The sequence below is a fragment of the Meriones unguiculatus genome, chromosome 10, assembly GCF_030254825.1.
Source record: "Meriones unguiculatus strain TT.TT164.6M chromosome 10, Bangor_MerUng_6.1, whole genome shotgun sequence".
Classification (NCBI taxonomy): Eukaryota; Metazoa; Chordata; class Mammalia; order Rodentia; family Muridae; genus Meriones; species Meriones unguiculatus.
In genome coordinates this window covers 23,127,348-23,149,372 of record NC_083358.1, presented here as the reverse complement: position 1 = coordinate 23,149,372, position 22,025 = coordinate 23,127,348, and the positions used below count along the sequence as shown (strand labels likewise).

At 46.6% G+C, this 22,025-nt stretch overlaps 1 protein-coding gene across 3 annotated transcripts; it reads left to right on the top strand.

The window, feature by feature from the left end:
- The first annotated feature begins 3,358 nt into the window (after positions 1–3,358).
- Positions 3,359–11,093, top strand: Pdp2 (pyruvate dehydrogenase phosphatase catalytic subunit 2). Of its 3 annotated transcripts, none has more exons than XM_060392128.1 (2): positions 3,359–3,513; positions 5,525–11,093. In XM_060392128.1, the coding sequence occupies exon 2, from the start codon at positions 5,533–5,535 to the stop codon at positions 7,123–7,125; it is 1,593 nt and encodes a 530-aa protein (XP_060248111.1). In that variant the 5' UTR covers positions 3,359–3,513; positions 5,525–5,532; the 3' UTR covers positions 7,126–11,093. The 3 variants fall into 3 exon arrangements, with proteins under 3 accessions (XP_060248111.1, XP_021511033.1, XP_021511034.1); XM_021655358.2 differs by having other exon boundaries at positions 3,383–3,513; positions 5,495–11,093; XM_021655359.2 differs by lacking the exon at positions 3,359–3,513 and adding an exon at positions 3,652–4,109 and having other exon boundaries at positions 5,495–11,093.
- Positions 11,094–22,025: the final 10,932 nt, after the last annotated feature.

The window sequence follows — 22,025 nt, the reverse complement described above, 5'->3', positions numbered from 1 at the left end:
TAAGTAAAGGCTATTCTTGTCTCAGGCAGGTAGGGCCTGAGAACTTGAACTTTATTTTATCTTATGATCAAAATGGAGACTTAAAGACAAAATGGTTTCTGTTATGCTAAAGGCGAAAGTAACTACAGTTATGCAAAGGACTAAAACTGTCATAATGAAGCGGCTAGGATTATGCAAAAAAAGTTTAAACTGATTACAACACTATGAGCACCTGATTCTGATAAAGAATTCTGAAATACTCACTGGAAAAAAGATAGCATCGTCAACAAATGGAGCTGGTCAAACTGAATGGCTGCATGTAGAATGCAAATAGATCCATATTTACCATATTTACCTGAACAAAACTCCAAGTGAATCAAAGCCCTCAACATAAAACCAGATACACTGACCCTGAAAGAAGAGAAAGTGGAAAATAGTCTTGAATTATTGGTACAGGAAAAGAATTTCTGACATGAACACCGATAGTACAGACACTAAGATCAACATAAAATGTAAAAAGATGGGGGCTGGAGAGATGGCTCAGAGGTTAAGATCACTGGCTGCTCTTCCAGAGGTCTTGAGTTCAATTCCCAGCAACCACATGGTGGCTCACAACCATCTATAATGAAATCTGATGCCCTCTTCTGGTGTACAGGTGTACATGCAAAACACAACATTGTATACATTATGCATACATTGTATACATAATAAATAAATCTCTAAAAAAATGTAAAAAGACTCTGAAAGGCAAAGTTCACCATCAATCAGATAGGAGAGGCAGCCTACAGAATGGGAAAATATTATTATTATTATTTTACCAACTCCATATCCAATAGAGGATTACTATCCAAAATATAATAACAACAACAACAACAAAACACAACACGAAACAAACAAAACAAAACAAAACATCCCAGGGCATCAAGAAAACAAATAACCCAATTTAAAATTTGGTGTACAGATCTAAACAGTGAATTCTCAAGAGAAGAGCCTCAAACAGACTTAAAGACAATGTTCAACATTCTTAGTCCTCAGGGAAATGCAAATCAAAACTACTCTGAGATTTCCTTTTACATCTGTCGGAATGGCTAGGATCAATGAAACAAACAGTAGCTCATGCTGGTGAGGCTGTGGCGTAAGGCGAATGCTCATCTGGTGCCAGTGGGAGTGCAGTCTTGTACAGCCACTATGGAAATCAGTGTGGCAGCTCTTCAGGAAGATGGGGATCCATCTCCCTCAAGTTCCAGCTGTATACTACTCTGGAGCATATGCCTAATGGAGGCTTCATCCTACCACACAAACACCTGCTCAGCCATCTTCATTGCTGCTCTTCTTGCTAACAGCCAGAAATTGGAAACAACGAATGGATAAAGTAAGTGTGGTACATTTGCACAATGGAATATTACTCCATTAAAAAGAATGCGATCTAAGAATGTAATCCCAGCACTCAGGGAGGCAGAGGCAGGTGGATCGCTGTGAGTTCGTGGCCAGCCTGGTCTGCAAAGTTAGTCCAGGACAGCCAAGGCTACACAGAGAAACTCTGTCTTACCACCCCCCCCCCCCAAAAAAAAAAGAAAGAAATCTAGCCAACAGGTCCAATACCCTCTTCTGGCCTTGATTGCTACTCTCCCACACCCGAAACAAATATTTTATAAAAAGAAAAAAGAGAAAAGAAAAGAAACGATGGTTTCAGAAGACTTAGCAGAATGATGTAATTTTTCTCAGCAAAGTCCTAAGGAGCATCTATGTATCTTTAAAAGTCAGCTCAAGACCAAGCATACTGTGGAATAAACAGCTAAAACTTGCTGCCTCTGTCAATTGAGGGAAGCTGGAAGTTCGAGAGGAGGTTTTCCCCATGGAAGAGTACACCAACTGGTTGTCCAGGGCCAAACGATCAGCCCTGAGAGGGGAAAATAGGAGAGTTTGGAGGGAAGAAAGGGAAGGGGAAGGGAGAAATGTGATTATGTTAATTTCAAACTGCAGGAGCAATTTTCTTTCCCTCCCTCCCTCTCTCTCTCTCTTTCTTTCTTTCTTCTCTCTCTCTCTTTTCTTTCCTTTCTGTTTATTTTTCAAAACAGGGTTTCTCTGTGTGCCCTTGGCCTCCCTGGAACTCTCTTTGACCAGGCTGGCCTCAAAATCACAGAGATACAACCACCTCTGCCTCCCTGGTGCTGGGATTAAAGGCATGTGCCACCACTACCCAGCCAGAATAATCTTCTATACATTCAAATGAACTATTTGTAAGACAAACTAAAATCGCAGCAAATAAAGCATGCCTCTTGTTCTTTTTACTTTTAGTATTTTAGTATTTTTTGTTTGTCACACAGCGTCTCTCTTTTTTTTAATGGTTTATTTTTATTTTATATGCATTGGTGTTTTTGTCTATATGCATGTCTATGTCAGATCCCTTAGAAGGAGCCACAGATGTGAGCTGCCATGTGGGTGCTGAGAATTGAACCTGGGTCCTCTGGAGGAGCAACCAGTGCTCTTAACCACTGAGCCATCTCTCCAGGACAAAGCATTCGTCTTTGTTCTCTCATGCTCATTTACTAAATTAGAGGTTTTGGTTTTTCAAGACAAGGTTCCTCTGTGTAACAGCCTTGGTTGTCCTGGACTAGCTTTGTAGACCAGGCTGGCCTCCAACTCACAGAGATCCACCTGCCTCTGTCTCCCAAGTGCTGGGATTAAAGGCTTGTGCCACCAGAAATTTGAGTTTTAGAAGGCTCATTCTATCTGTCTGTAGAGGAAGGATGGTTGGGACTGAGCATAATTTGGCAGTAGGGAGATGGAGAGGCTTGGAATCTAGGATTGGCAAATGGTTGAGTGGGAAGGTATTTAGGAGGTGGGATAACAGGATTAAAGTGTGTGATGAGTAAGAGAGGCATCAAATTGACCCTACGGTTTGGACTTGGGTTTCCTTGGGCCAGTGGGGCCACTACTGGTTTAGGAAGAAGAGCAGGTTTGGCTGGAAAATAAAGTCAGGGCAAATAGAACTAGAGCCGTCTGTCCATTAGGCCTTCAAGGCAGGTGTCCAAAACTGCTGATAAGATATGGGTGTGGCGCTTAGAAGAAAGGCCTGGAGGGAACAGAACAAACCAGGGAGAACTCTATGTAAGAATGAAAAGTAGGAACTACAGAGGTCCCTTGATCTTGGGCTTGCAGGGTGTGGCAATAAGGCAAACTAGGGGTACAGTCCCACGTGAAGACCTAGTGGCGCAGTGGCTGTTCAAAAGCTACCGTAAACCTAGGGGGTAGAGGGCAGGGCGGCCCCTCCCGGCCCCTCCTCCCGGCCTTCCTCTTGTCCTCTTCATCCACTGGGTAATATCAATGTCCGTCAAGGGCCCGCCTCCGTAGATAAGCCAATCAGGAATGGCGGGAGGGAGCTTTCTTTTAGGGCTGGTTCCCCGACTAGAGGCCTCTCCAGGGAAGTAAACCCGGTTGCAGCAACCGCGGAGGAGTGCTCAGGATCTGGAGCTGCGGCGACCCGCCGAGTGTCGGCAGAGCTAGCTGGCGAGGAGAGGACGAGGGTGCGAGGTAAGGAAGGGGACAGATGGGGGTGCGGACATCTTCCTCAGCCTGGCCTGCGGGCGCCTCAGGTGATGGGGCGGAGAGATGAGGTGAGAGGGCGGGATGAGCCGGTCTCCGGTCATGGTCACCCCACTCGCGCGCACGCGCCACGTGGGCCCGCGCGCTGGTGGAGGAGTCGGCTGCTTAGCCGCTCCCCGGGACCGGGTTTCTGCGTACTAGAGCGCGCGTGAGCTGGACGCCGCAACAGGATTCCTGTCTTCCAGCTTGGAAAGCCCAGGCTCCGAGTCACTAAATGGGAGCTGGGAGTTCTTAACTAGAACCTTGACACCCAGCTAAGAAAGCAGGGGACTTGATTTCTTTAGGGGCGCTAAGTTCTGACCCATCGGAGGCGAACGGTTTTCATTGCGCTGGGCTGCCTGTCCTTACTGCAGGGTCAAGGGGCGTCCGAGGCCGTCTGTCCTGACTGACCTCATCCGCCCCAAGTTCAGCAGGGTGGGTCCTGCCTTTGGAAAATCAGTTTGACAGTGCGTTTATAGCCTTTGACCTACCGGTTTTGGAAATAAGGAAAAAGTGGCTGCAAAGGCCATACGGTTTGGTGTTTGGTAAGTACCAGGTTAGTGGAAACAAACTCCGAGTCCCAGTAATTGTGTGTGCCGTGGCAAAATCCATAAATTGTACAGTCACTGGAAACGTTGTCTTTTTAATAGAGGTCATATTCAGTGTAGTTGGTCCAATGATATAAAAATCTGTACAAAATGACTAGATGAACGTACCGCAGTGACAAAAATGGTGACTCCCTCTTGTTTTTTCGAGATAGGGTTCCTCTGTGTAGCCGGCCTCAAACTCTGCCTACCATTGCCTCTGAAGTGATGGGATTAAAGGCTTGCACCACCCACTCCCAGTCCTGACCGGCCCGGAATGATGCACAAAACAACTCTGCAATATAGATCAGTCTGGCCTTGAACTCAGAAGAGATCAGCTTGCCTATGCCAAATTCTGGAATTAAAGTCATGATAGAACGGACTGGTGTGGTGCACGCCTGTAATCCTAGCAGAGGCAGGCCAGCATGGTCTACAAAGTGAGTCTAGGACAGCCAAGGCTACACAGAGAAACCCTGTCTTGAAAAAAATAAAGTCATGATAACACCATGCCCAGCCTAGAAGTGTCATATTTTATTAACTCTTTACAAAACTGTATGAAATTTTGGTCTGAAATTTTAATCTGAGTACTGAGGAGGATGGAGCAGACAGATCTCTGAGTCTGAGGACAGCCTGTTCTATATATACAGTGAATTCCATGCCAGGCAAGGTGAAAAAGTGAGGTTTTTGGTGTCTCAGACACCAAAACAATGACAACAGCAACAAAGCACATCAAAACTTTGTGAGAACAGCACCCGGTGGCTGTGATTCTAGTTACTCTGGAATCTGAGACAGGAGGATCTAAAGTTCAAGGCCAATTCTCGAAAGTATGAAAAGAGGGCTGGGGATGTAGCTCAGGGTAAAACCAGGTCGAAGAGGCCTTGTGTTCAATTCCAAATCTGCGCAAATCAAAACCAATAAACAACCCAACCGTGTGAGACCTGTAGTACTCGCATTCTACTAGTAATAAGTGCCGTGGAGGCAGACTCGCAAAGCAGTTTGTCTGTTTAATAGCGCCTGTCGCTGTGACTCTGTGTACCCGGTACAGGGCTGGACTCAGGAGAGCTGCCGGAAAGCAGCTACATGTCTGGAATTTGCGGGGTGGATGGATCTCTTGGGGGAAAACTTACATATTGCAAGGGAGATTGAAGACGGGAGCTAGATAGTAGCCGCTGGCCCTAGAAGGGGGTTTGGAAAGGGGAGGAAAAGGGAGGCACAGATTAGGTGGGAGGAAGGCAGGAAGCCCTTATTGGTGCTGTACAATCAGAATATTAGCAAAGGAGATGTTTTAACAGTCAGTATTTTCAATAATTTGAACTTCGAAGCTTTTATGAACTCTTAATTTTCAGGCTGAAAAACAACCCACCTCCGCTTGCCAGTTTTCAGGATGTCAAGGGCCGTGTCCTGTTGGCTCTTCAGTTCTGCGAGGAATCGTATTGCTGTATTACGAGAGGGTAGACGCTTCCACTCCAAGGATGCCACGAATAGGAGTCAACTGAGATGGAGGCTCTCTTCTCTGGCATCGCCAACCATAAGGAGCGGTTCTCCATGTGGTGGTTTTGCCCTGAGGAAAGCCTACAGACACACCTCAACCGAGGAAGAGGATTTCCACTTACAGCTCAGCCCTGAACAGGTCAGTGATCTGCTCCGAGCTGGTGAGTCATCCCACAAGGTTCTTGAGTTCAACAGTGGAGCTCCAAGTTCAGTGCTGAGGTTTGAGAGCAACCAGTTGGCTGCTAATTCCCCAGTGGAGGACCGGCAAGGTGTGGCTTCCTGCATGCAGACGAACGGGCTGATGTTTGGTATTTTTGATGGACATGGCGGCCATGCCTGTGCGCAAGCGGTGAGTGAGAGGCTTTTCTACTACATGGCAGTGTCCCTGATGTCCCACCAGACCTTGGAGCAGATGGAGGAAGCAATGGAAAACATGAAGCCCCTGCTGCCCATCCTACAGTGGCTCAAGCACCCTGGAGATAGTCTTTATAAGGATGTCACCTCGGTACATCTGGACCACCTCCGCGTCTATTGGCAGGAGCTTCTTGACCTGCACATGGAAATGGGGCTGAGCATCGAAGAGGCATTGATGTACTCCTTCCAGAGACTGGATTCTGACATCTCCCTAGAAATCCAGGCTCCCCTGGAAGATGAGGTGACAAAGAACTTATCTCTCCAGGTTGCTTTTTCTGGGGCAACAGCTTGCATGGCCCACGTCAATGGAGTTCACCTGCACGTAGCAAATGCTGGTGACTGCCGGGCTATCCTGGGTGTCCAGGAAGACAATGGTGCGTGGTCGTGTTTACCTCTCACCTGTGACCACAATGCCTGGAATGAGGCTGAGCTGTCCCGACTTAAGAGAGAGCACCCTGAGTCTGAGAACAGGACTCTCATCATAGATGATAGGCTGCTGGGTGTCCTCATACCCTGCAGGGCCTTCGGGGATGTCCAGCTAAAATGGAGTAAAGAGTTGCAGCGTAACGTCCTAGAGAGGGGCTTTGATACTGAGGCCCTCAACATCTACCAGTTCACGCCTCCCCACTACCACACCCCACCGTATCTGACTGCCAAGCCTGAGGTTACCTACCACAGGCTGAGGCCCCAAGATAAGTTCCTTGTGCTGGCCTCAGATGGCCTGTGGGACATGCTGGGCAACGAGGAGGTGGTCAGGCTGGTGGTGGGGCACCTGTCCAAGGTTGGTCTCCATAAGCCAGACCTGGACCAAAGACCAGCCAACCTGGGGCTCATGCAGAGCCTGCTGCTGCAGAGGAAAGCCAGTGGACTCCATGCGGCTGACCAAAATGCAGCCACGCATCTCATCAGACATGCCATCGGGAGCAATGAGTATGGGGAAATGGAGCCAGAGCGGCTGGCCGCCATGCTGACATTGCCGGAAGATGTGGCCAGGATGTACCGGGATGACATCACTGTCATGGTGGTGTTTTTTAACTCGGATTCAATTGATACATATTCTAAGGAGGGTTAAGAATGAGCCCTGTTGCTAAGGCTAGCATGAATGCCCTTTAAAACATTTTCGGTTACTCCTGAGTGAGCAGTTCAAACGTTTATTAAAGAATAGGCAGATATAGGTTACTGAGTAATTCACTAACAGAAGAAGAGAGGGAAAGCCAGCCTTGGTGGAAAAAAAAAAAGCCAAAACAGCAGTGATTTTTGTCCTTGTGCGTGGTCAACTGTTCTATGCAGCAGACAGAGAATAAAGACTAAAATTAGCTTAGGCTCATGTAGCCCATGTCCTTCATAAAGACACCGTTGAACTGTGTCATCCTGTGCTTTTAAAGGATAAATTTAATCATGATTCTAAGAATAATGAACTTCAGAATCTTCTGGGATCCAGTTGCAAAATTTACAGATGTGATCATTCTGACCTCTGTTATGCACGACTTCTAGGCTGTAGTTTTTGTTTTGTTAATTATGAAGCCTAGCTTTACAAAGCAATCTTCAGGGCAGTTTTCTATGTCATATTCTAACCTTCGTGTGTGTGTGTGTGTGTGTGTGTGTGTGTGTGTGTGTGTGATTTTTCTGTAATGACTGTGATAGTCTGTGCCGTTTGCATTTGCTGGTTAAATTTATTTTAAAACCGAATCCTCCAACTTGCAAGCAGGACTGCCACAAGCTCGTTTGGGACCACTCAAAAGTTTTCTCAGCTGAGGATGAGAGGGGCTAAGGCCTCTAGGCTTGCTGAATTTAATTGTGCAGCTATTGTTCCCGTCTGTTGAGTCCTACCTCTGAGCCTTTGAGCTATACTGGGAGGTAATTTCTGTCTAATCCCTAACTTCTGGCCTTTTTGCTTAGTAAACTGTTCCCCTGACCCCCGGCTTAGCCACAGGGTTATTCATTTTTCTGATTATAGCCTAGCTGCAAACACTCTTGATTCTACCTGACACAGTCTTACTTCTGCTATGCTGTCCAGACTCAGCCTGCGGTTACTGAAAGATCTTTTTACCGTGTTCTCTCTTCCCAAGGTTGGAAGGAAGGAGATGGCGTGGTCAGGTGGTAGTTGTGGACATTTAGGGGGGATGGGCTTCTTCAGTGGTTTGTGGACTTAAGATTTCTGCCCGGATCTAGAAATGTGAAAACAAGGTCCTAGGAGAACACCCAGGAGCCCAAGGCTTTCTCTCTGCACAGCAGGAGGGAGGGGGGAGACTTATCAGATGGGACACCTGCCCCTGCCTGTTATGAACTGCCATTGCTTTGCCTCAGGGCTTGGACCATATTTAGTAGGAGAGTTGGGTGAAAATTAAGATGCATCTGCTCACAGTCCCTCATGGGCTGCGTGCAGTCTTTGGTGTTTGTTTGAAAATTAACCCACATGAATCCTTTTTAGGGGATACATTTCCTCCTCTCTTGGGTGGCTGTGGCATTGAACAGCAGGAAATGTGTCCCGAAGTGGAAACTCAAATTTTTTTTGGCAGTTTTAATTTCCTGTATCTCATCAGGGCACTGTGGGCGAAGCGCCTCAGCTGACCCCTTGTCGCTTAACTAAACATGCGTCCACACAATATGCAGGCTTGGCCCCCTGGGTTTTTCAGGTAGACATTCTGGCAAGAGTTGGGGCCAGGCTGGCAAAAACATCTCAGTGAATTAAGGCTGCCAACCTTGGAGTCCTGAGTTCCATCCCTGGGACCCATGTGATGAAAGCAGTTGAAAGTTTGTCCTCTGACCTTTTTACATGTGCACCATGGCAAGTCCACTCACACGAGATAAACAAATGGGGGAAAAATCAGCAGGCCAGCAGGGGGCACACCTTTAATGCCAGCACCTGGGAGGTAGAGGCAGGCTGGTCTGTGAGTTTGAGGCCAGCCTGGTCTACAGTCCAGGGCAGCTAGGCAACCCTGTCTTGAAAAACCAAAATCAGGAAAAAAAAAATCAGGAATGTTTTTGAACATTTTTTAGTGTATCTATTTAGTGATACGGTTTCATGTTAAAAAAAAACAAAAACAAAAACAAAACTATTTTGGATTCTTTTGTTCTGAATCTGCTCTCCTAAGATTTTTTTTACTGAAAAATAAAATGTAGGCATTTCTGCCACGAGGCACCTGTACCCGCATGGGTCTGTTTACTTTCTGTGGCTCCTTTCTGAGAAGCCCACTTATGCCCTCAGGTGTGGCTTACCTTCTGAGTGCCTCTTTCTTTTAACCCTCATGCTTGCATGTCTCCTAAATAATAGCCCTACCTCTGCCATCTTAGAATAAATAAATGGGTGTGGTGGCCTATGCCTTAATCCCAGCACTTGAGTGGTGGAGGGAAGAGCAGAAGTTCAAGGTGGGTACGGGAGACCCTGTCTCCAAAAACTAGCGCGCCTCGCTAGGCACTGCGGCCAGCCTAGGCTGCACAGTGAGACCTTCCTTGCCTCAGAAACAAAGCGTAAACCCAAACGTGATCACTGCTGTGCTAGACTGATGGTTTAGCTGTTTGAATGGAAGATACTATTTGATATGTTTTTTTTTTTTTTTTTTTGTCCTTTGCTTTTTGTGCCAGCTAAACCCAGGAGTCTTGGAGTCTTAGCTGGCTTTCAGTGTCTGCTCTTATTTTGGAGGCTAGAATGGGTCATAAAAGGTTCTGATTCAGTTGGCTTATCCTGGAGTTGATAGAACACAGACCTCCCATCTGTATCTCCGAGGGAGTCTGTGTTTTCTCACTGTCTGATAGATGTCCCTGCTTTCCAGCTGAAACAGAGAGAAAGAACAAAGGCTGGCTTATGCTCTACCTTCTCTGCCTCTGTGAACTCAGCTTTTCTGTGCCGGCTCCAAGGAGTGTTGCCTTCTGGTTACACACCAATGTGTCTGTCTTGCAGGCCATGGGTCTTGGCAGTGGGCCCCTTGAAGCAAATGAGCTTTTGCTTTGGGACACTGAAGTTATAAAGGAGATTCATGGACCTTGTCACTTCTTCCAAAGCTCTCATCACTCCTTTCATATAGAGATTTCAACTTTAAGACTTTTAAAGTTTAAATAATGAGATTGACCATTTAATATTGCAGATGTAACTTTTGAAGGAAGTATGTCTTGGTGCTTAAACAGACACTTTTGATTTGGGGTAAGAAACAGATGGAAATGATGTAACTTAGATATTTGCTTTATGTGTAAATAGTACAGTGCTATTGATCTCCGAAGTTAGTAAACCTATAGAAAAGGCTAGTTTTGATTGTATGTTAATAAGATTCAGTTTTCTGAGATGTTATTTGTAACATTAAAGTTAATTTATTATAATGTAAACTTTAAGGTGTTATAATATGTGGACATTTTCCCCAGATGTACATTTGGCTTAAAAGCTAAAAAGCTTTTAGGCACACTGGATAAAACTCAGTTGAGACACAATCAAGTTGGTAACTTCTAAACATAGGTAAAATGTAGACATCGTGATCCTCAGATAAGGGGTATAATTATGTAGAACAGCAACAAAATGAATTCAAAAGGAGGCTCGTTCTCCCCTTTGACCATCAGTTTTTGTTCTTTGTGGGACAGCTAGTGGGATGCCGTAATCTCTAAACCAGAATATTATGGAATGGAGCCATCGTGGTTTCACGTCTTTGAAGTGCTGTGCCTGTGTGTAGACGCATCCCACTAACTTTGGATTCGAGGATCAAGGCCAGTGTTGCAGTTTGTGATGTAAACTATCGTGTGTGTGTGTGTGTGTGTGTGTGTGTGTGTGTGTGTGCAGCCTGTTGAGGGAGGCATGTTTAGGCTACTGTGTAACTGTTTCCTGAGCCATCTGAGGTCCTGTCCCTTCTTCCTTTGGTTCTTGGTGTCTAACTAGCCTCCTGTAAAGTATCTCTCACTAAGCATTTTCTTGGAACAATCATTAACCACGTTCTTTAATAATCACTGGCATTTGTATGTATTTTAAGCTGTGTACAGGTGTTCTTCTCTGACACTGATTTTCTAACCTTTGAGGATACTTAAGTAGAACTTTTAAATAAATGAGGCAAAATGAAATTTGGTTTCCTTTTGTTTGAACGTTTACTTTTTTCTAGCCCTTATGATGTAAGGCCAACTTTTGTTTCAGCATTTTTATCTGATCAAGGAAGAGTTTGGGCTACTTAACAGTTTGCTCCAAAGAGAAGCATGGCAAAAAGAGGAGTATTAAAACTTGTAAGTAGCTGCCAAGCACACAGGGAGTACTTGGTTATTTTTATTTGTTTTTAATATTTTATGTTTAACCAAGTGTGCACATGTGTCTCCATGTGGGTATGTCATGTGAGTGCACGTGCTCAGGGAGGCAAGAAGAGGGCATTGGGTCTCTTGTTGGAGTTACAGAAAGTTGTGAGCTGCCCAATATGTTAGGAACCAAACTCAGGTCTTCTTCAGGAGCACACTTAATACTGAGCCATCTCTCCTGCCTCTGGAGTACTCATTTATGTTATCCATGTGGGTGGAAAACTGAGAAGAAAAAAGACGGAGGCACTCTAGGCCAATGCCTGCTAGCATTTCATAGTTTACTGAGAACCTACTTGTAAAAACAGCTTTTGTGTTAGTAGTATAAAGCCAGTTCTGGGGGAAAAAAATCTGGGCTGCTGTCTCCATGGAACGGAAAACCCCACTCCAAGATTGCACTGGGTCTCAATGCGCCTAAAATGATACTGTTAGTGGGTCTTTATAAAAAATGCAGGGATGGGCTGGAGAGGCTTTGCAGGAAGGGCCTTGAGTCCACCTGCCTAGCAAGCACTGGGGCTCTGAACCCGGGTTCAGTTCCTAGCACCCACAAGGTGGTTCATTATCACCCATAACTACAGTTCAAGGGGATCCTATGCCCCTTTCTGACCTCTAGCACACACATGTACATATATGCATCCAGGAAATCACTCATACGTAAAATCTAAAATTTTAAATGCATATACAAATCTTTAGCCATTAGTATTTTAGCAAGGGCTGGGTAATTAAGATAGAAAAAACATTTTGCTGTTTTTGATTTTTGTTTTTTTTCGAGACAGGGTTTCTCTGTGTAGCCTTGGCTGTCCTGGGCTTGCTTTGTTGACCAGGCTGCCCTCGAACTCACAGAGATCCACCTGCCTCTGTCTATCCTAGTGCTGGGATTACAGGTGTTTGTCATTGTGCCTGGCTCAGAAAAGATGTTTTTGACAGACATATAATGGCACTTACATATGAGGTAAATTTTGATGTACCTCATTTATAAAGTACAACTTGTATATACATTGCATAATAATCAAGTCAAGGTAATTAGCATATCCATCACTTTTGATCATTTCTTGAAGAGGATTTGGTGAAGGAAAAGTTAGAAAAGGGAGTACTAATTTTTTTTTTACCTTATTTTTTATGTGTACGGGTGTTTAGCTTGCATGTATGTATATGTACCATGTATGTTATATGCCTGGTATAAGTGGAAGTCAGAAGAAGGCATTGGGTACCCTGGGCCCGGAGTGACAGGTGGTTGTGAGCCATCATAGAGGCGCTGAAAACTGAACCTAGGTCCTCTGGAAGAGCAGCCAGTACTCTTAATCATTGAACCATTTCTCCAGCCTAAGATTTTTTGTTTGTTTGAGACAAAGTCTTACTGAGTAGCTTTGGCTGGCCTGTAACTTGCTATGTTGGCCAGGCTGGCCTTGAACTCATAGAGACCCACTTGCCTCTGCCCCCAAGAACATGTACCATGGTGCTTGGCAAGTGTTGGGGAGAAAAAGGAAAAGCATCATTATCTTTTTTCCCCTCCTCTTCCTCCTTCTCTCTCCTTCTCCCTCTCCTTCAGCATAGTAGGACAGGCTGTGCTTGGAAAACTACGTGCCATCATGTTAGAACTGGGTATTAAATCAAGTCAAAGTATTGTCTCAGTATTGGTCTCTTAGAAAGGGATACAAATGTATGTACTTTTTGAAGTTTTGGTGCAAGTTTAGAGCAGCTGCAGAGGAGAGGTCAGTGGTGACGGAAGAAGTCATAGAAGGCACTTCCCCTCCATCACTGCTGATAATAAAACAAGTTCTGTTAACGCCGACACTGCTTTGGCTATCAGGAATTAGCCCACATATTCTCAGTGTACACATTCCAATGCCCTGTTCTTTTGGAACCTAAGAGTAGACATGGGCTGGAGAGAGCTCAGTATGCACAGGTGTGAGGACCTGGGCTAGATTTCCCAGGACCCCAGTAAGACCCAGGGATGAGGGTGAGCACTTGTAATCCCAGTGTTGGGATACAGCCTGGAAGATCCCTGGGGATCACCTGACACCTGGTCTAGTGAGTGGAATTAGCTCCAGGTCAACCAAGAGACAGACAACCTGTCTCAGAAAACAAACAAGGTGTGTGACTTCTGAGGAATGGCCTTTGAGATTGTCTCCTGGCCTTTGCACATATGCCTGCATCTACACCCACATAAACACCCAAGGGAGTGTGCACGCACACAAACACACACATACACACACAAACACACACACACACACACACACACACACACACACACACACACACAAAGATAAGGAAATTTAAAAAATTATAAAATTACAAGGAAAGGGAAAAAATAAAGATTAAAAAAACCCACCAAAAGCAAAAAGTCTTGTTTTTGAGACAGGGCCTCACTATGTTTCACATAGTGAAACTTGCTTTGTAAACCAGGTTAGCCTCCAACTCAGAGATCCACCGGCTGTTGCATTCTGAATGCTGGGATTAAGAGCCGTCATGCCCAACCCCCTCACTCCCCCCTTCCCCAGTTTCTCTTAGAGACAAGATCTTGCTAACTGACCTGGAACTCTAGATCCTCTCTCTGGAAGTTTTATTCTATTCACTTGATCTTACTAAATTCCTCTCAATAGTCCCTAACCTTGGTGGCCTCCTGAATTGCCAGTGGCCAGATTCCAGCTTTCTAGCTCCATCTGGGACTGGCGAATTTTAATTGACCGTCTGTTGGTATATCTTGGTGCCATTGGCCTCTGATCTTTTCTGCTTTCTCCATATATGTCTTAGTCTGAGCAGTGGCCTGGATGGGGCAGCATGGCATAGTGAGGAGGTCAGGGTTCCTCCTCTGACTTTCCTCACCAAGGGAAGAAGCAGGCTGGAAAGTCTGCAGAGGAGCACCGTGGAGCTCTGTGTCTTTGTCCACAACTCTGCCTGCCTTTCCCAGATTCCGGAAAGCCTTTGTTTAACCCCAGCTCCCACAAGTAGAAAAACAGGAAGTTTTCCTTGGGCTGCAGTTCTGTTCACAGCACAAAAGCCTTCTTGGGTGCCCCGAAGCGAGTCATTCAGGCTAGTTAGGGGCTTAGAAGCTCATGATACTGGCCACACGGGACAGGGAAGGGCTGTCTAGGGAAAGAAGCACAAACATTGAAGCCTGAGCTCTGACCCAGTGGGTTCTGGAGACTGAGCTTCTGAGGCATTGATGAGGTAGGTGGGAAAGCCCCAGTGAGGTGGAAACAGAGCTTTCTAAGTGTGGCAGGGTGGACAAGGAGGGGCCCTCAGGTGACCTGTCAGGACAGAAGAGGATTGTGCGAGGTCATATGGGTATGGTGTCAGGTGACAGAGGCCTGTCAAGTACAAAGCCAGCCTAGGCTGTAGGGAGCTCTGCCCGAGGGAGATCATTCAGAGTGACCTAAGAACGAGTGTGGTGTCTCTTTATTACTTTGGGACAGAACCAGGACTCCTGCCTCAATCTCCGCTTCCCCGTGGTGTTACCAGGGCTGTTAGTGTCAGTCCTTGTTAGTCATTTTCCCACTCCATTCTCCTGCTCCCTCCCACATACTCACCCAGTTCCACCTCACTGACATGAACGTTAGCTGTGAAATGAGTTAGGAAAGATGGCTGGATAGACACCAAGAGGAGAAGACCTCTGTGAAAGAGGAGGTAGGAGAATAGGAGAGAACAGCAAGCTGTGGCATGGCAGCAAAAAGAAGGGAGGAGTTTGGCTATGAGGACCTGGTTTCAGAGAACCTAGATATGGATGGGTGGAAATGGCCAATTAACCACAAGAAGCTTTACGTCGGGAGAGACAAGGGACGTACCATAAACTCACTTGGGTCTGGGGACATTGCGTGAGTCTAGATGGCCCTGTGAGAAGAGGGCTGGCTGAAATGAAGCAGGATGGTGGGGGAGGTGGAGGGTGGGACCGTCAGCCCCAAGGCAGTATGTCTCTGGGTTTGTGAGGATCCAAAGCTCACTGGAATTTCCAGTATTTTTGATGCCCCCAAAGAGGGTCAGGTGGAAGAATGGGAGGACTGGTGGCTACCTACCTACCTGGTGGCTGGGTCGGTAACTGATGAAGGTACTGGGATAGGAACCTCTAGCAATCAGTAGGGGGCATGCGGCGCCCCTGCGTTGTGGATGCGGCGAAGGCACAGAGGCTGCCGGTAGGTGTCGCCATCCAGCTGTGCTGGTGTCTGCAGAAGCTGGCTTGAGGAAGGCTGTCCCCTCCTCAGTCTGAGCTGATGAGGTCCTGACTCCCTACACTCCTGTTTATCAGCGTCTCCCTGCAGTGCAGCCTGGTATACCTTCAGGAAACTCACAGCATTCTGGACACCTTTGGGGCTGGGAGTAAGTGTGGACTAGGAGAAGGGCTCTCTCCCCAGCCACGAACACCCAGTCCTGCTTTGTGGGGGAAAGGGCTGTTGAGGTCCAGGCTTGCCAGCGCAGGTGGGAGGTTGCAGGTGCTATAAAGAGGCTGCCGCCTGGACTAATTGTCTTCAACGTACTTATTTTCCTCTGTGAATTACCCAACACCAACCAACCCCATTCTTATTCTTCTCTTCCTAGCCAGTCCTACAGCCTGCCGGCCTCTCTGCAATTCCTGCGTACCTTTTGTCCCAGATTTAAGAGTAGTCCAAATCACTTTTGTGCCCCTCCAGTCAGCTGCAACTATCACACTGGTCAAATCTCACCTATTGCTTTTCTGCTCCATGCCGTGATCCTCCGCCTAGCCTGGCTTCGCTCTCTGCCTCTCTCCCCATTCGTGCAGTGTTTCTAGAATGTTTATCAAGGCTTTGGGATTGCTGTTTCCACTAGTTGTTACACCTGGCACTTTCCTCCCTTTTCTTTCTTTCTTTCTTTCTTTCTTTCTTTCTTTCTTTCTTTCTTTCTTTCTTTCTTTCTTTCTCTTTCTCTCTCTCTCTCTCTTTCTTTCTTTCTTTCTTTCTTTCTTTCTTCTCTCTTCTTTCTTTTTTTTTTCTTTGAGACAGAGTTCTCTGTGTAGCTTTGGCTGTCCTGGATTCAGTTTGTCCTGGACTCAGCTGTCCCCAAGCTCACAGAGGTCTGTCCGCCTCTGCCTCCCTGAGTGTTGGGATCACAGGCATGCACCACCGCACCCAGCAAAAGCAGTATGCAGGGCTTTTTGTTTTTTGTTTCTTTTCTGAGACAGGGTTTCTCTGTGCAGCTTTGGCTGCCCTGGACTCCTTTTGTAGGCTGGCCTCAGACTCACAGCAATCTGCCTGCCTCTCCCTCCCTGAGTGCTGGGATTAAAGTGGAGCACCACCATGCCCAGCTCACCTGGCACTTTCTAGCTCCTCTTGGTTTACCCAGATCTCTCAGCCCGATTCTGCTAGGTCACAGCTTATTTGGAAGTCTCCCTGACTTTCTAGGTCCTTCTCCCAAGCAAATCCTGTCTATTTTTAGCACTGGATGGTCCTATTTCATCTCTCCAAGTGTCTCCTGTCTCATTTGTCTACTTTCTTTGCAGCACCAGGATTCTGGTCTGGCTTTTCCTGGATAACCATGGATCAGCCCAGCCTCTGACATGAAGTAAAATGTAAAATGTTGTGGAGGAGGCTGGGGTTGTAGCTCAGTGGTAGGGCAATTGCCTAACATATATGAGGTCATGTGTAATTTCCAGCATCACAAAAATAGAGAGATAGAAGATAGATGATTGATAGATAGATGATTGATAAATAGATGATAAGTAATAGATAGATGACAGATATATAAGCAAAATGTTAAGGACAAAAAAGTTTAAAAGAAAAAAAAAGGAGAGAGGAGGGGAAGATTTGACCTTTCCCCACAAGATAAAGTCACATTTTCCCAAGATTTAGGCTGTTCTGGCTACTCTTGGGATGGAGCTTAGAATCTTCTACCTCTTGCTTCTTATTGTGCTTTGAGTAATACAGCAAATTCTTTCGCATTCCACCCACCCATCAGTGGGGTCTAATTCCCCCTTTCCTCTTTTTGTTTGAGATGGGTTTTCTGTGTAGTTCAGGCTGACTCTAGACTCTCCCTTCTCTTTTCTCTTTTTAGGCCTTCCAGTTGCTGGGATTAGAGGCTCAACCCTTCCCTTAAATCTTAGGGACCTTAGAGACCTACTTGTAATCAAGAGAATATAGCATAGAATACAGTGGGGACTGGGAAGGTAAAGTGACAGTCTCAATAAGTGATAATTACACTTCATTATACTACTATACTGTATGATTATGTTGGAAATTTAACTTTGTCTTTTTCTTCCTCCTCCTCCTTCTTTTCCTTCCTTCCTTCCTTCCTTCCTTCCTTCCTTCCTTCCTTCCTTCCTTTCTTTTTTTTTTTTGTGGCACTGGGGATTTAAGTTAGCGGCCTGTGCATGCTAGGCAAGTGTTCTACTGCTGAGCTATATCCATCAGACCTTTTATTTTGATGTCTTCTTTGTTGTTTGCTTTGACACAGAATCTTGTGTAGGCCAGGCTGGCCCTTGAGCTTGCTGTGTAGCTGAAGGTGACCTCGAACTTCCGATCCTCTTTTCTCTCTATCCCAAATGCTAAGATTGGAGCACTACCACAGCCCCACACAAGCCTGGGAATTCTTTTTACCAGCAAAGAAAAAGCCTTCAGGGATATCCACCACACACTCCTGGTCACCTCAGTCCCTTCCTGATGTGCTAAGCATGAGCAGACTCCACTCACCCTCCTACTCCTGCTACTGCTTCAGCCACTGTGATCGGTTTTCAGCCAGGGAGGGACTACAGCAGGGGCTCAACTTATCTTAATTTAAAATAACAGACCTGGTTACAGTTGTGAACGTACTGGCCAGATGCTGTGCTGAGCACTTTACCCTTATTATCTTCTTCAAGTTAGCTGTGCCTCCATCCCCATCCATCTGAGCCTGTAACCCCAGAGATTGGGAGACGGAGGCAAGAGGTTTGTAGTTTGTGTGTTTCAGGCTGGCCTGGGATTTGTATTGAAACTCTAAGAAACAGACGAACGGAACGAAAGCAAACAAACGAAAACCAAAGCTGGGTATGGCGACACAGATCTGTAAGGCAAGCAATTAGGAGGCCGAAAAGCAGGAGCATCAGGGGTTCGGCGTCATCCTCAACTACATACTGAGTTTGAGGCCAGCACAAGCTATTCTGAGACCCTCTCTCAAACACATAACAAAAACTACTCCCAAGCTGAGTGCTATCTTATTCAATCCTCACATAACCTGTTGAAGAAGTGTTGCCATCCCATTTTATATTCAGAAAAACCCAAGCTGGATAGGTAAATTCAGGACCTGAGGTCGTAAAGACAGTAAGGTAGAGCTGAGTTTCAAATCCTGGTGCTTGACAGACATCTCAGGTTTCATCCTCACAGTCAAGCAAGCAGCTGTACCAAATACTTATTCCTCTGATAGGAATGCGCCCTACCAGCTGCTCACAGGATCCACAGCACTTTAGGAAGGGGTGAGGTGTCGGTTCCCAGAAGTGACATAAGCAAAACTTGGGGTAGCATTTGGTAAGGGGTGAATGGCAAGGAAAAGGAGAGATCTGCCCTGAAGCCAGGACCTCTGTCTGTACACAGGGCAGGAGCCATATAGCTACAACCCTAGTGTGGGTCAGGGATCCTTACTGGGATCCTATGGAGTTCCCCCATGTACCTTTGAGGTGGGTGGGGGCAGCAAGTGGAAGCCAGGGAATGTCAGCCTCCAGTAAGAAGGAGGAACCAGCCCCTTTGTCCTGATCCCAGGGTCTTGCCCTGCTCTCTGACTCAGTCTCCTCATCATGCCCTGGGCTTGGCATCTCTGGCTCAGAGATGGGCCCAAAGATTGAGCCCAGTGAAGCTCAATTTCCCACCCAACACCTGTGAAACTTTATCTCAGAGGGAGAGAAGGAGGAAGGGTGGGCCAGGCAACCACACCAGGGGAGTTGAACAAAAATGGTCATGGCATTGATGTTTATAAGAGAGAGACAGGGTGATGTGACTTCACCCAGCACAAAGCACAGACCCTGCAGCAGTCATTTCAGCAGGCTTTAAGCATGATTGTGAGAAATGAACGTGGCTGACGAACTTAATAGACAATATTATAAATAAGTAGCAAGATGGGAGATCAACAGAATATTCAGTATGATCCCCAAGTTGAAATTCTCCCATTTCTCATGCTCACTCCTTCACCAGCTCCTCGTGATTTACCCCACTGGCCAGGCAAGTGGTGGGGGAGGGGAGCGAGACTATCTTGGGAAGGGGATGAGATCATTCTAAAGCTGGCTGATTTAGAACCGGGTAACTTTTTCCACCCATATGGCTCTCGGAGACTTCTGCACTGGCTCATAAACCTTGGCGCCAGCTTCAGGGATCTGCTACAAGGCCCCTTCTCACTGTGGAGATGGTGGCCAAAGTTGGATGGGGCTAGAGCTTAAGTTGTAAGAGAGTGGCAGAGGCAGGTGGAGGCACAGTCCAGCTGGGACCCAACAAGAACTTTGCCGCTAATGGATCAAGGTGTCCTGAAGCTCTCTAGGAACCAATGTGGGTAGATGGTGCATTTTGAGGGTGAAAAGTCACCCTGTAAAGAGCAGAGCTGCACCCCTGGCAGTTCCTTCTAACACCCGTAGTTGGAGATTCCAGTTGGCCAGCTTGGCCCTCTCCTAAAGGATCTCTGTCTAGGCTCTAACCCTAAAGGGATAGCTGTAGAAGGAAGAGGTCTGGGCTAGGGAGAGAGCAAGGTTCAAGTCCAGGTCAGTACATAATTAGGTTAAGTTTGCTCTCCGCCTGACTGTCTGCCTTAGCCTCAATATTAATCACGTCACCTAAGAGCCAAGTTCCAGCCTTGAGGAAACAGTCTTAGTTCCCAAGCTTCTCTGAGCCTTTTCCTAGGTAGTTCACCTACTTTTCCCTCTCTAGTTGCCTTGCTCAAACCCCAAATTATCCTCAGCTTGTGGGCACACTTGAAACAAGTACCAGCTGTCCTCAAGTCAGTGTCCAGGCATGCCAGTTTATCTATGCTCATCAGAAGCACAAGGCTTGCATCTAAGGAACATTCTAGAACATGTTGAATGAAGGAAAAAGGGAAGGCATTGAGGGGATAGTGGCCAGGAGTGGACCAACTGTGTGTGCTCAGTGCTGTTCTGTGCTCTGCTTAATGCTCTTCTGTGCCAGGACCTCCAGGGTCAGGCAAAAGCCTCAGGCCTCTCAGGCCCCATTATACAAACCTAGAGAATATGGCACGAGGCATGCTAAACTGGGCTTAGGAGCCAAGAAGCAGAAGCTGGGCAGAACTAGAATGGGCTGGAGTGTTTCCTTAGCCTGGGTTTTCGGCAGCAGGGTTGGGGACAGAATTCTCCGGTTGGATGGAGTTGTTCCTGGAAAATCCCCACAAGCGTTTTCAGTGGTGTCCTTTGTGCCTGGGTCTCCTTCAGAAGTGAAGGGGCAGGGCCCTCTCTGCTACAGGGCTACTCAGGCAAAACCCTTGCCCTCTCTGTCTCTGAGCACTGGGCTCTGGACTGACACATCTGCTTGTCTAGTGACCTCACCAATTCTCTCAGCCATTCTAAAAGCAGGGGTCAGGGTTCCTATAATTTGAGAAGGAAGTTGGAACTCTAAGATGCCATATGGCTTGGCCGAGGCCACATAACTGAGTCAGGGTCGGAGCCCCCACCTACTTATGGCACATGGTGCCATTCTCACATTCCTACTTAGAATCCCCAAAGGGCAGTGTGCCCACAAGCCGAGGATGCCACTTCCAGCACAGTGCCTCCTGACCAAGGCCCTAGCCTGGCCCAGTGCCTGTCACTCTCAGAATAACCCTGGTGGTTCTGGGCATGGATTGCAGGCCATCACCTGGGGCCTATTTTTATCCTTCGGGTAATAAGGAAGTCTCACCTTGTGCAGAGTCACCACTTGGGTCAAGGCGGGATCATGTGGCCCTAGCCCTAAGTGATCTTGCTGCCCTACTGGGAAATGACCCCAACTGCAAGGGGGAAGGCCTGGCTCAACCACACTCCCTTTATTTCCCTACCCTAGCGCCTTCCCAGAATCCTTACAACCTGTCATCCCAACACTTTATACCTATACATGTACCATGTACACCATGGCCAAAGATCCCAGGGTTATTTGTCCTTGATGTCCAATGTCTTATGCACTTGAACAGCCAGAAATTCTTTCTTCTGTGTAGTTCCTTTTTTTTTTTTTCAAATAATTAAAAAGACTTTTGTAATCCAACTATAGGACCATTTGGAAATTTGGCATCTAGGACCTGATTTCCAGAATTTAAGGTGTTGGGATACTTAAGGGGGCAGTGTCTGATGGTATTTGAGGAAGTGACCGAGGTGGTGAGCACACCCCCATGAACTCTGAAAGGTCAAGTGATTCTTAGCCAGTGAGTTATGGACCCCAAAGCTGTCTATAGAGAAGGGGCAAGTCCGTAGACACGAAGGGCATCCTATGGAGATCCTATCGCCAAAATAGATATGTATATGTTCATAGGGGAGGAAGTATGTCCTGAGCACATCAGGAAAAGATGCTCAGACAAAAAAGACAGAAAGGAAGCTGGGCATGGTGGTAAATGGCTGGAATCCTAGAATCACATTGCTGGGAGACTGAGGTCGACCCTAGAGAAAGCAAGCCTATCCTACCTCAAAAACAGAGACAAAAGGCTGGAAGAAAACTCGATTATTAGAATGTTACTATAAGCGAGGTGCAGTGGTGCACATCTGTAATCCTAGCACTCAGGGAGTCACAGAGAGGCAGATCTTTGTGAGTTCGAGGCCACGCTGGTCTATTAAGT